An 11185-nucleotide genomic window follows, 5' to 3' on the forward strand; every position below is an offset into this window, starting at 1 on the left:
AAAAGTGCAAAGAGAGGAAATCAACATGATTTTCAAAATACGACACAAGTGTCATTAGGGTTTATTTTTACACAAGTTTAACAAAAGTGCACGGATTCAAAAAACAAATTGCATTCAAAAACATCGACACATTGGAAAAAAAATAGTAAGATGCTAGACCACATAAGTAGCTATTAGAGTTGGGTTCGTATACTAATGTTTGGGGCCAAAGAGTTTGAACTTAATCAAGGAATCGAAAATTAGCATTTTAGACATTCCATTGAAAATAACCAATCAGCCTACTAAATTCTTTAGTTTATAAGAACGAAAGAATGAACTAATAAAGAAGATGAAGAAAATTTAAGGGAAAAATAATTAAGAAGAATTCCCTAAAAGTACTCTAGTACTTAAAGGGATTTATTCCAAAAGAACATTTTATTGTTAATGTGACATAAAATAAACTTCAATATTAGGTATTATTATTACACTTGTCACGACAGATCTAAAAAGTTCCAGTGATAAAATATTAATTTTTCTGCATACTCCAGGGGAGGAGCAAAAAGCAACCAGACATGTAAAATGAAACTGGTTCAAACATTAGATTATGGCTCCAGGCATGAAACAAAAGAGAGAGGTGGTGGGGACTAGAAGGTCTCTCTGGTAAGTTTATACTTGTCACGACAGATCTAAAAAGTTCCAGTGGTAAAATATTAATTTTTCTGCATACTCCAGGGGAGGAGCAAAAAGCAACCAGACATGTTAAATGAAACTGGTTCAAACATTAGATTATGGCTCCAGGCATGAAACAAAAGAGAGAGGTGGTGGGGACTAGAAGGTCTCTCTGGTAAGTAGTGGATAATAGGTAAGGCTAAGGTCTTAACACTTCGAGTGTCCAAGCAAAAAAAAAGAGGTAGATTCGGAACATGTGGTATGATGGAAAGAGGGAGTAAGAGGGAACTTAAAATTAAACCTGTACTTAAATGCAAACTTGGATTCATTTATGGTTCGTTAAGTAGGTATCCATCAAGTCCTTCAACTTGGGTTATACCTATGCACCTATCTTTAGTGGCAACCTCTTTTGTGGCTATTACCATTAATATCTTTTTTATATTTATAATTTTCTCCATCCTTTTCAATGTTAAACCTATGTATGTACTTATGTCTGATGTAAGCAAGTAAGAGGGAACTTAAAATTAAACCTGTACTTAAATGCAAACTTGGATTCATTTATGGTTCGTTAAGTAGATATCTATCAAGTCCTTCAACTTGGGTTATACTTATACCTATGTAGATACCCATTCAAAAAAAAGCACTGTTTCGCAGTTCGAAAAAGTTATGACGTAGACTAAAACATAGCATAACTATTAATAGTCGCGGTAATGTCATTTTGAGCTCCTGTGATTCCCCTCGGATAAATAATCAGACATTTTAAGCCTCGTTCATACAGGCGAGTAGTATACCAACAAACCAGGTTTGATAGAGGGAACACTGTAACTCCTAAGGTCTTATCATCCGAAAGCGAAGAGAGAAAGACAGGATGAGATTAAGTAAGTCGTTCCAAGAACAAAACCTGATCTGTTGCATTGCATTGAAAAAAAAAAAAGAAAAAAATGTTTAGGATAAAGGATTGTCTCAGGTGGGAATCAAACCTGTAACCTAGCACTTACAAGGTAGACGTGCTCTCCAAACTGACTAGGCTGGATAATAACCCACTCTATTCGTCTGTGAAAACCAGAATTTAAGCAGAAGGACAGTCCACAGAGAAAGTCTTGGTATTATCAGATTCTGTACACCGTACAGCAGCGTTTAAACTTCAAACCCTTCATTCAAACCATGTTGGTTTTCAGGTAGTCTCGGTTTTCTTCTTCCACTTCGGCAGGAGCTGGATCGTCAGATTCCAAATGAGTTTTGAGGAATTCCTCAACTGAGTCGGTGTTCCATCGCTCAATTGCCAATACCTGGAAGCATAAGTAAAGAAATAAGAAGCTTTTTCAAAGACCTACTTTCTTTGTTTTCTAAATCAGTAATCTTTTTCTTTTTTTTTCTACCTCCATCTTTTTATATTTTTATTTTCATACACATTTTCCTTTTTCTTGGTCCAAGGAACTTCAAGAAATGTGAAAAACATGTACAATCTTGGTCCAAAGAGGCTAGACAATTTAATATCATGACTGGTACATGACTATTTTGGACCCTTTGAAACTTATAGGTGCTCACCTCTTGTACATTATCATCTTTGTCCATAAGCTTGATAATGGGATCCAGACCTCTCACATATCTGATTTGAAGGTTTTTTTCTACCTTCATCTTTTTATATTTTTATTTTCATAAACATTTTCCTTTTTCTCGGTCCAAGGAACTTCAAGAAATGTGAAAAACATTTACAATCTTGGTCCAAAGAGGCTAGACAATTTAATATCATGACTGGTACATGAATATTTTGGACCCTTTGAAACTTATAGGTACTCACCTCTTGTACATTATCATCTTTGTCCATAAGCTTGATAATGGGATCCAGACCTCTCACATATCTGATTTGAAGGTTCTTGAACTGTGCAGGTCTGTCACTTTTGACAAATGCTAGAAAAGGGGGAGAAAATAAAAATGAAGATTATAGCCGATTATGTCCAGAAGGTAAATAATTACTGAAGGAACAGGAAGCAGTCTCAATGTTCAATGTGGGTATATTACTTACTAGGCTTGCATAATGGATGTGTTTCATAAAAAAAAATAATAATAAATAGATATATACCTTGAATTTGAGGATAAGCTCCAAACTTGCAGGTACAAACTTCCAGTCGAGCCTTGGCATATCTTTGAACTTTGGTTGTAGTCTCCCCTGGATGGCAGCATTGCAGACAATGGTCTCTGCAAAGATATTGAAAATTGGATTATTTATCAATGTTTACAAAAATGCAAAGGAATCAGCTATTAGGCCACATTTTAATAAAAAGTATTAAACTATGTAATAAAATTACCTATTATCTATTATTTTGTTGTTGTTGTTGTTGGTGTTGGTGTTGGTGTTGGTGTTGGTGTTGGTGTTGGTGTTGGTGTTGGTGTTGGTGTTGGTGTTGGTGTTGGTGTTGGTGTTGGTGTTGGTGTTGGTGTTGGTGTTGGTGTTGGTGTTGGTGTTGGTGTTGGTGTTGGTGTTGGTGTTGGTGTTGGTGTTGGTGTTGGTGTTGGTGTTGGTGTTGGTGTTGGTGTTGGTGTTGGTGTTGGTGTTGGTGTTGGTGTTGGTGTTGGTGTTGGTGTTGGTGTTGGTGTTGGTGTTGGTGTTGGTGTTGGTGTTGGTGTTGGTGTTGGTGTTGGTGTTGGTGTTGGTGTTGGTGTTGGTGTTGGTGTTGGTGTTGGTGTTGGTGTTGGTGTTGGTGTTGGTGTTGGTGTTGGTGTTGGTGTTGGTGTTGGTGTTGGTGTTGGTGTTGGTGTTGGTGTTGGTGTTGGTGTTGGTGTTGGTGTTGGTGTTGGTGTTGGTGTTGGTGTTGGTGTTGGTGTTGGTGTTGGTGTTGGTGTTGGTGTTGGTGTTGGTGTTGGTGTTGGTGTTGGTGTTGGTGTTGGTGTTGGTGTTGGTGTTGGTGTTGGTGTTGGTGTTGGTGTTGGTGTTGGTGTTGGTGTTGGTGTTGGTGTTGGTGTTGGTGTTGGTGTTGGTGTTGGTGTTGGTGTTGGTGTTGGTGTTGGTGTTGGTGTTGGTGTTGGTGTTGGTGTTGGTGTTGGTGTTGGTGTTGGTGTTGGTGTTGGTGTTGGTGTTGGTGTTGGTGTTGGTGTTGGTGTTGGTGTTGGTGTTGGTGTTGGTGTTGGTGTTGGTGTTGGTGTTGGTGTTGGTGTTGGTGTTGGTGTTGGTGTTGGTGTTGGTGTTGGTGTTGGTGTTGGTGTTGGTGTTGGTGTTGGTGTTGGTGTTGGTGTTGGTGTTGGTGTTGGTGTTGGTGTTGGTGTTGGTGTTGGTGTTGGTGTTGGTGTTGGTGTTGGTGTTGGTGTTGGTGTTGGTGTTGGTGTTGGTGTTGGTGTTGGTGTTGGTGTTGGTGTTGGTGTTGGTGTTGGTGTTGGTGTTGGTGTTGGTGTTGGTGTTGGTGTTGGTGTTGGTGTTGGTGTTGGTGTTGGTGTTGGTGTTGGTGTTGGTGTTGGTGTTGGTGTTGGTGTTGGTGTTGGTGTTGGTGTTGGTGTTGGTGTTGGTGTTGGTGTTGGTGTTGGTGTTGGTGTTGGTGTTGGTGTTGGTGTTGGTGTTGGTGTTGGTGTTGGTGTTGGTGTTGGTGTTGGTGTTGGTGTTGGTGTTGGTGTTGGTGTTGGTGTTGGTGTTGGTGTTGGTGTTGGTGTTGGTGTTGGTGTTGGTGTTGGTGTTGGTGTTGGTGTTGGTGTTGGTGTTGGTGTTGGTGTTGGTGTTGGTGTTGGTGTTGGTGTTGGTGTTGGTGTTGGTGTTGGTGTTGGTGTTGGTGTTGGTGTTGGTGTTGGTGTTGGTGTTGGTGTTGGTGTTGGTGTTGGTGTTGGTGTTGGTGTTGGTGTTGGTGTTGGTGTTGGTGTTGGTGTTGGTGTTGGTGTTGGTGTTGGTGTTGGTGTTGGTGTTGGTGTTGGTGTTGGTGTTGGTGTTGGTGTTGGTGTTGGTGTTGGTGTTGGTGTTGGTGTTGGTGTTGGTGTTGGTGTTGGTGTTGGTGTTGGTGTTGGTGTTGGTGTTGGTGTTGGTGTTGGTGTTGGTGTTGGTGTTGGTGTTGGTGTTGGTGTTGGTGTTGGTGTTGGTGTTGGTGTTGGTGTTGGTGTTGGTGTTGGTGTTGGTGTTGGTGTTGGTGTTGGTGTTGGTGTTGGTGTTGGTGTTGGTGTTGGTGTTGGTGTTGGTGTTGGTGTTGGTGTTGGTGTTGGTGTTGGTGTTGGTGTTGGTGTTGGTGTTGGTGTTGGTGTTGGTGTTGGTGTTGGTGTTGGTGTTGGTGTTGGTGTTGGTGTTGGTGTTGGTGTTGGTGTTGGTGTTGGTGTTGGTGTTGGTGTTGGTGTTGGTGTTGGTGTTGGTGTTGGTGTTGGTGTTGGTGTTGGTGTTGGTGTTGGTGTTGGTGTTGGTGTTGGTGTTGGTGTTGGTGTTGGTGTTGGTGTTGGTGTTGGTGTTGGTGTTGGTGTTGGTGTTGGTGTTGGTGTTGGTGTTGGTGTTGGTGTTGGTGTTGGTGTTGGTGTTGGTGTTGGTGTTGGTGTTGGTGTTGGTGTTGGTGTTGGTGTTGGTGTTGGTGTTGGTGTTGGTGTTGGTGTTGGTGTTGGTGTTGGTGTTGGTGTTGGTGTTGGTGTTGGTGTTGGTGTTGGTGTTGGTGTTGGTGTTGGTGTTGGTGTTGGTGTTGGTGTTGGTGTTGGTGTTGGTGTTGGTGTTGGTGTTGGTGTTGGTGTTGGTGTTGGTGTTGGTGTTGGTGTTGGTGTTGGTGTTGGTGTTGGTGTTGGTGTTGGTGTTGGTGTTGGTGTTGGTGTTGGTGTTGGTGTTGGTGTTGGTGTTGGTGTTGGTGTTGGTGTTGGTGTTGGTGTTGGTGTTGGTGTTGGTGTTGGTGTTGGTGTTGGTGTTGGTGTTGGTGTTGGTGTTGGTGTTGGTGTTGGTGTTGGTGTTGGTGTTGGTGTTGGTGTTGGTGTTGGTGTTGGTGTTGGTGTTGGTGTTGGTGTTGGTGTTGGTGTTGGTGTTGGTGTTGGTGTTGGTGTTGGTGTTGGTGTTGGTGTTGGTGTTGGTGTTGGTGTTGGTGTTGGTGTTGGTGTTGGTGTTGGTGTTGGTGTTGGTGTTGGTGTTGGTGTTGGTGTTGGTGTTGGTGTTGGTGTTGGTGTTGGTGTTGGTGTTGGTGTTGGTGTTGGTGTTGGTGTTGGTGTTGGTGTTGGTGTTGGTGTTGGTGTTGGTGTTGGTGTTGGTGTTGGTGTTGGTGTTGGTGTTGGTGTTGGTGTTGGTGTTGGTGTTGGTGTTGGTGTTGGTGTTGGTGTTGGTGTTGGTGTTGGTGTTGGTGTTGGTGTTGGTGTTGGTGTTGGTGTTGGTGTTGGTGTTGGTGTTGGTGTTGGTGTTGGTGTTGGTGTTGGTGTTGGTGTTGGTGTTGGTGTTGGTGTTGGTGTTGGTGTTGGTGTTGGTGTTGGTGTTGGTGTTGGTGTTGGTGTTGGTGTTGGTGTTGGTGTTGGTGTTGGTGTTGGTGTTGGTGTTGGTGTTGGTGTTGGTGTTGGTGTTGGTGTTGGTGTTGGTGTTGGTGTTGGTGTTGGTGTTGGTGTTGGTGTTGGTGTTGGTGTTGGTGTTGGTGTTGGTGTTGGTGTTGGTGTTGGTGTTGGTGTTGGTGTTGGTGTTGGTGTTGGTGTTGGTGTTGGTGTTGGTGTTGGTGTTGGTGTTGGTGTTGGTGTTGGTGTTGGTGTTGGTGTTGGTGTTGGTGTTGGTGTTGGTGTTGGTGTTGGTGTTGGTGTTGGTGTTGGTGTTGGTGTTGGTGTTGGTGTTGGTGTTGGTGTTGGTGTTGGTGTTGGTGTTAGGACAGGAGTTCAGGTGAACTGAGTTCATAGGACTGTTTAAGGAACAAATAGGAGAAGTTTTTAGACCAAAGCGGTGATGTTCAGCCAAACAGTCATGCCCAGTGAGCAGTCGAAAATGAGCAACAGCAGCCTTTCTCGGTAGATTAGGGATGATGTCATGGGTGTTAAGCATTTGCTGCCACTTTTTTCCTTGTCCCTTGTTACGCAATCTTTTCTATTATTTTAAATAGTAGAAAGATAAATTAAGCACTTCTATTTCTTCATTAGGTAATAAATTTGGTCTATTTGGTTAGCTTTAAAAAAAGCTGGTGGTATGTATTTAAGTATTCTTACTTCAAGATGTTTAAATCAAATGAGGATAGCTGATCACATGATGAGCATAGGAGATTGGCTTTGTTCAACCCAAGAGACCAACAATCATCAGATGTGAACTCACTCCATACCAAGTTAGTCTGGGGGAAAAAGTTGAAGATAAATGTAAGTACCTAAGTTAAAAAATAAAATAAAAATAATAATAAAAAGAAAGTAAAAAACCAGGTTGGTGCCTACCATAGGTAAGTTTTTTTTCCAAACCCTTCAAATCATATTGGGCTTTTATTCCACCTCCCTTTTTATGGGATTTCAAGAGGGCAATTGTTGTCCTTTCAAGGCTGATGTCTCCCTTGTCCCCAAACTAAAATTATAGACAGGGCCCCAAACCTTTAAAACATAGGTACCTGTGGGGCCCTGAAGTACCTGTGTACCTAATTTTAAGTAACAGCACTTTACATTTTTATGACTGTATACCATAGCTCTTAGGTCTGAATTTGGTTGGCTGATGACAGGTTGATGTGTCCTCGAGTCCTTGCAGGTACCTGTGGGATCCTGAAGTTCCTGGGAGCTGCAGGGTTGAGATATGCCTACATTAGTGCAAAACGAGTACCTGTGTACCTAGTTTTAAGTAACAGGACTTTACATTTTTATGACTGTATACCATAGCTCTTAGGTCTGAATTTGGTTGGCTGATGACAGGTTGATGTGTCCTCGAGTCCTTGCACCCCAATTGAACCCTCACTAAATGACGTGCGTGGACAACCCTTCTGAATTTCTGATAAACCACTCTAGTTCAATATCTTATTTAGCACTGACTAATAGAAGTGTAGGTAGGTATTAGGTAAACAAAATTGTTGTACAATACCTAATGGAATAGCAGTTATTCGGTAAATGACCAAAGTTGTTTCAATACTTACAAAGATAGAGAGGACTGTGGTCAAAGTTAAACAAAGGAGTACGTGGACAACCCTTCTGAATTTCTGATAATCTACTCCAGTTCAATATCTTATTTAGCACAGACTAATAGAAGAAGTGTAGGTAAACAAAATTGTTGTACAGTAATGGAATAGCAGTTATTCGGTAAATGACCAAAGTTGTTTCAATACTTACAAAGATAGAGAGGACTGTGGTCAAAGTTAAACGTGATAAACCACTCTAGTTCAATATCTTATCTAGCACTGACTAATAGAAGAAGTGTAGGTAAACAAAATTGTTATACAGTAATGGAATAGCAGTTATTCGGTAAATGACCGAAGTTGTTTCAATAGGTACTTACAAAGATAGAGAGGACTGTGGTCAAAGTTAAACAAAGGGAATCACTCAAATACATTTTGTACTATCTTATCATGAATTTGCTATTAGTAGAACACCTACCCACTTTATTTTACCCACGTCTATCCTATTTTTGAATTTTTCATTTGCCCATTTACTTATCATGAATTTGCTATTAGTAGAACACCTACCCACTTTATTTTACCCACGTCTATCCTATTTTTGAATTTTTCATTTGCCCATTTTCTTTGGTTTTCTTAAATCAAATAAATTCAGTGTTGCCGGATCATCCTTCTTGGAATTACCGTACACTACTATGAAATACCGTACATTTTTACTCCCACTGGCCGTAATGAAGCGTCTCCACTGATTTAAGCTTGGCACATTGTATAACTCACAAAATTGTACGGCGTTCATAGAATTTCTACGTCGTTTTCATAAATTCAGTGTTGTCGGATCATCCTTCTTGGAATTACCGTACACTACTAGAAAATACCGTACATTTTTACCCCCACTGGCCGTAATGAAGCGTCTCCACTGATTTAAGCTTGGCACATTGTATAACTCACAAAATTGTAAGGCGTTCATAGAATTTCTACGTCCCAATTTTTGTTGAGATAGTTCGTAGTTTGTATTTTTGCATTGCATGATTGCACTCTATGCCACTAGCCACTTGAAAGAGGAATTTTTTTTTTATTTTCCAAAACCAAATTTACAATTAGGTGAAACTGATAAAATATTATACCTATCAATTATTTATCAATTTTTTTTATAGGTAAGGTAGATTTTTGCTGGGAATTCAATCAGCTTTTCAACTTTCTCATGAGTTTAATCTTTGATTCAATTATTTATCAATTTTTTTATAGGTAAGGTAGATTTTTGCTGGGAATTCAATCAGCTTTTCAACTTTCTCATGAGTTTAATCTTTGATATTAAGACAGTCACCCATTCGGATACCAAACATGAACAACTTCAAATGAAATAAAAACAATTGGAAATACACGACTTACTAAAGTTAAGTAGGTAACGTTATTATTGAACAGAAATTTACATATTGTACATCAGTCTCTACGTAAAAAATAATTACATTTTCTCATGAAAGACAGAGAGTTGGGAAAAAGAAACAATTAAGGTAGGCATTAGGTAAACAAAATTGTTGTACAGTAATGGAATAGCAGTTATTCGGTAAATGACCGAAGTTGTTTCAATACTTACAAAGATAGAGAGGACTGTGGTCAAAGTTAAACAAAGGGAATCACTTAAATACATTTTGTACTAACTTATCATGAATTTGCTATTAGTAGAACACCTACCCACTTTATTTTACCCACGTCTATCCTATTTTTGAATTTTTCATTTGCCCATTTTCTTTGGTTTTCTTAAATCAAATAAATTCAGTGTTGCCGGATCATCCTTCTTGGAATTACCGTACACTACTATGAAATACCGTACATTTTTACTCCCACTGGCCGTAATGAAGCGTCTCCACTGATTTAAGCTTGGCACATTGTATAACTCACAAAATTGTACGGCGTTCATAGAATTTCTACGTCCCAATAGACAACCTCGGTCATTTCCAATTTTTAGTTAAATAAAAAGATTCTTCTTCAAAAAGCAGGAAAATATCAATTTGACAGGATTCTGTTCAGTATTTCTCAAGATATAGGCAAAATAAAATCGACCGCTGTGGCGGGAGTTTGAAACACTTTTGAATGCGATGTAAACAAAGTGATAAGTTGATGACGTCACTGCTCTTGTTTTCATTTTTTCACAAATCTCGTTAACGTTATTTCAATTGGTTTTCAGCCTCATTTTGGAGTAATAGACAACCTCGATTTTCAAAAAGTCACCTATTTCTGTCGATTATTTGATAGAATGCTTCAAAAAATTACGAAATCAAAAATAATTTTGTTCCTAGGATGTCTTGTTCCAGAGATTTCGTTGAAAAAAGATCGCCATTTCTTATCACATTTCTAAACGCTCTGTGATTGGTCACAGGATTTGTGACGTCATTGCTCTTGTTTAGATTTTTGTAGCCCATTGAATTACCATTGAAGGCCATTGGTTTTGATCATTTTTTCGTCAATTTTAACAATTTTTCTTATTTTTCAGTCTGTTTGAATATTTTATCCATTTTCAAATTCTTTTTCTGTATTTTTCTTTATAAAGAAGTTTTATTTATAAAACTATTGGACTGTTGTTTGGTGCCCGTGGAGCCATTCCTGTATTCACTTGGAAGACCTTGACAAACAACAAAACCCTGTCAGAAATAAGCCTCCAAATGTCCAAATTTTGAAAGAATCAATACGAATCCTTAATATTCATTTCTTCAACTAACTCATTATCAAGATGTCATCACCATTCTAATAGATAAACCTTCCAGATGGTAAAACATTTGCAGCTGTTTGTGCTGATCATTTTGATGTAAGTAGTCTGATTAGTCCATATAGTTACTGATGATATAATATTGTATAAATAAATAAAAATATTATCACACCATTTACTTATTACAGATTTGAAAGTTCCTTTCTGTCGTTTTCTTTGACATGTCTGTCGTGGTCTGAATTTCTTTGCTTTGTCTCAATGGAGCTCGAGTTTCTTTTTCTATATTTTTCACCAGGGCTGGAGTCCTTTTTTGAACATTTTTCATCAAGGCTTGAGTCACGAGGACCTCTAGGTCTTCTATCAGGATTAGGTCGCGATTTCTCTTGACATATTGGTGAAGGTGATCTTCTTCTCTTCTGTTGAGAACTTGTAGGAGTTCCTTCACTTGTTCTTGAGGTAATTTCACTCTTAACGCCTGATGGTGGAGTTACACCATTTTGCTTAATTTGTACTTCAGTTGTTTTCAGAGTGTTTGGACTATTAGCAGACGTATTGGCTAGTTTAATATTCCTTGGATTAGAAGAGCTTATCATTTTGCTTAATTTGTACTTTAGTTGTTTTTAGAGTGTTTGGACTATTAGCAGACGTATTGGCTAGTTTAATATACTTTGGATTAGAAGAGCTTATTGTTCTATGGTCACTATGTTCAGTCTTAGCTTGCGGAGTGTTTGGACTTTGTTTGATGGGTGTTTTTTCTACTTCGCATTGTGTCAGAGCCATAGGTGATCTGACACTAAATATAGAGGGGGCCTCACTAGTACCCTCAGGTGTCAACGCTAACTCATAT

General features: G+C 39.5%; 1 protein-coding gene and 1 long non-coding RNA gene across 3 annotated transcripts; one reads left to right on the forward strand and one right to left on the reverse strand.

The window, feature by feature from the left end:
- LOC113471353 lies at positions 1-1079 on the forward strand. The gene is made up of 2 exons (XR_003394085.1): positions 1-630; positions 815-1079. It is a non-coding gene; the product is annotated as an uncharacterized LOC113471353 (long non-coding RNA).
- Positions 1080-1257: 178 nt separating this feature from the next.
- Positions 1258-9382, reverse strand: LOC103518739 (selenoprotein F). 2 transcript variants are annotated; one of them, XM_026830464.1, is made up of 5 exons: positions 9229-9382; positions 6763-6881; positions 2732-2847; positions 2450-2559; positions 1258-1937 (listed from the first exon to the last, which is right to left on the reverse strand). In XM_026830464.1, the coding sequence occupies exons 1-5, from the start codon at positions 9280-9282 to the stop codon at positions 1806-1808; spliced, it is 531 nt and encodes a 176-aa protein (XP_026686265.1). In that variant the 5' UTR covers positions 9283-9382; the 3' UTR covers positions 1258-1805. The 2 variants fall into 2 exon arrangements, with proteins under 2 accessions (XP_026686265.1, XP_008482042.1); XM_008483820.3 differs by lacking the exon at positions 9229-9382 and adding an exon at positions 8018-8163.
- Positions 9383-11185: the final 1803 nt, after the last annotated feature.

Source organism: Diaphorina citri, unplaced genomic scaffold (assembly GCF_000475195.1).
Source record: "Diaphorina citri unplaced genomic scaffold, Diaci psyllid genome assembly version 1.1 scaffold2337, whole genome shotgun sequence".
Lineage (NCBI taxonomy): Eukaryota > Metazoa > Arthropoda > Insecta > Hemiptera > Psyllidae > Diaphorina > Diaphorina citri.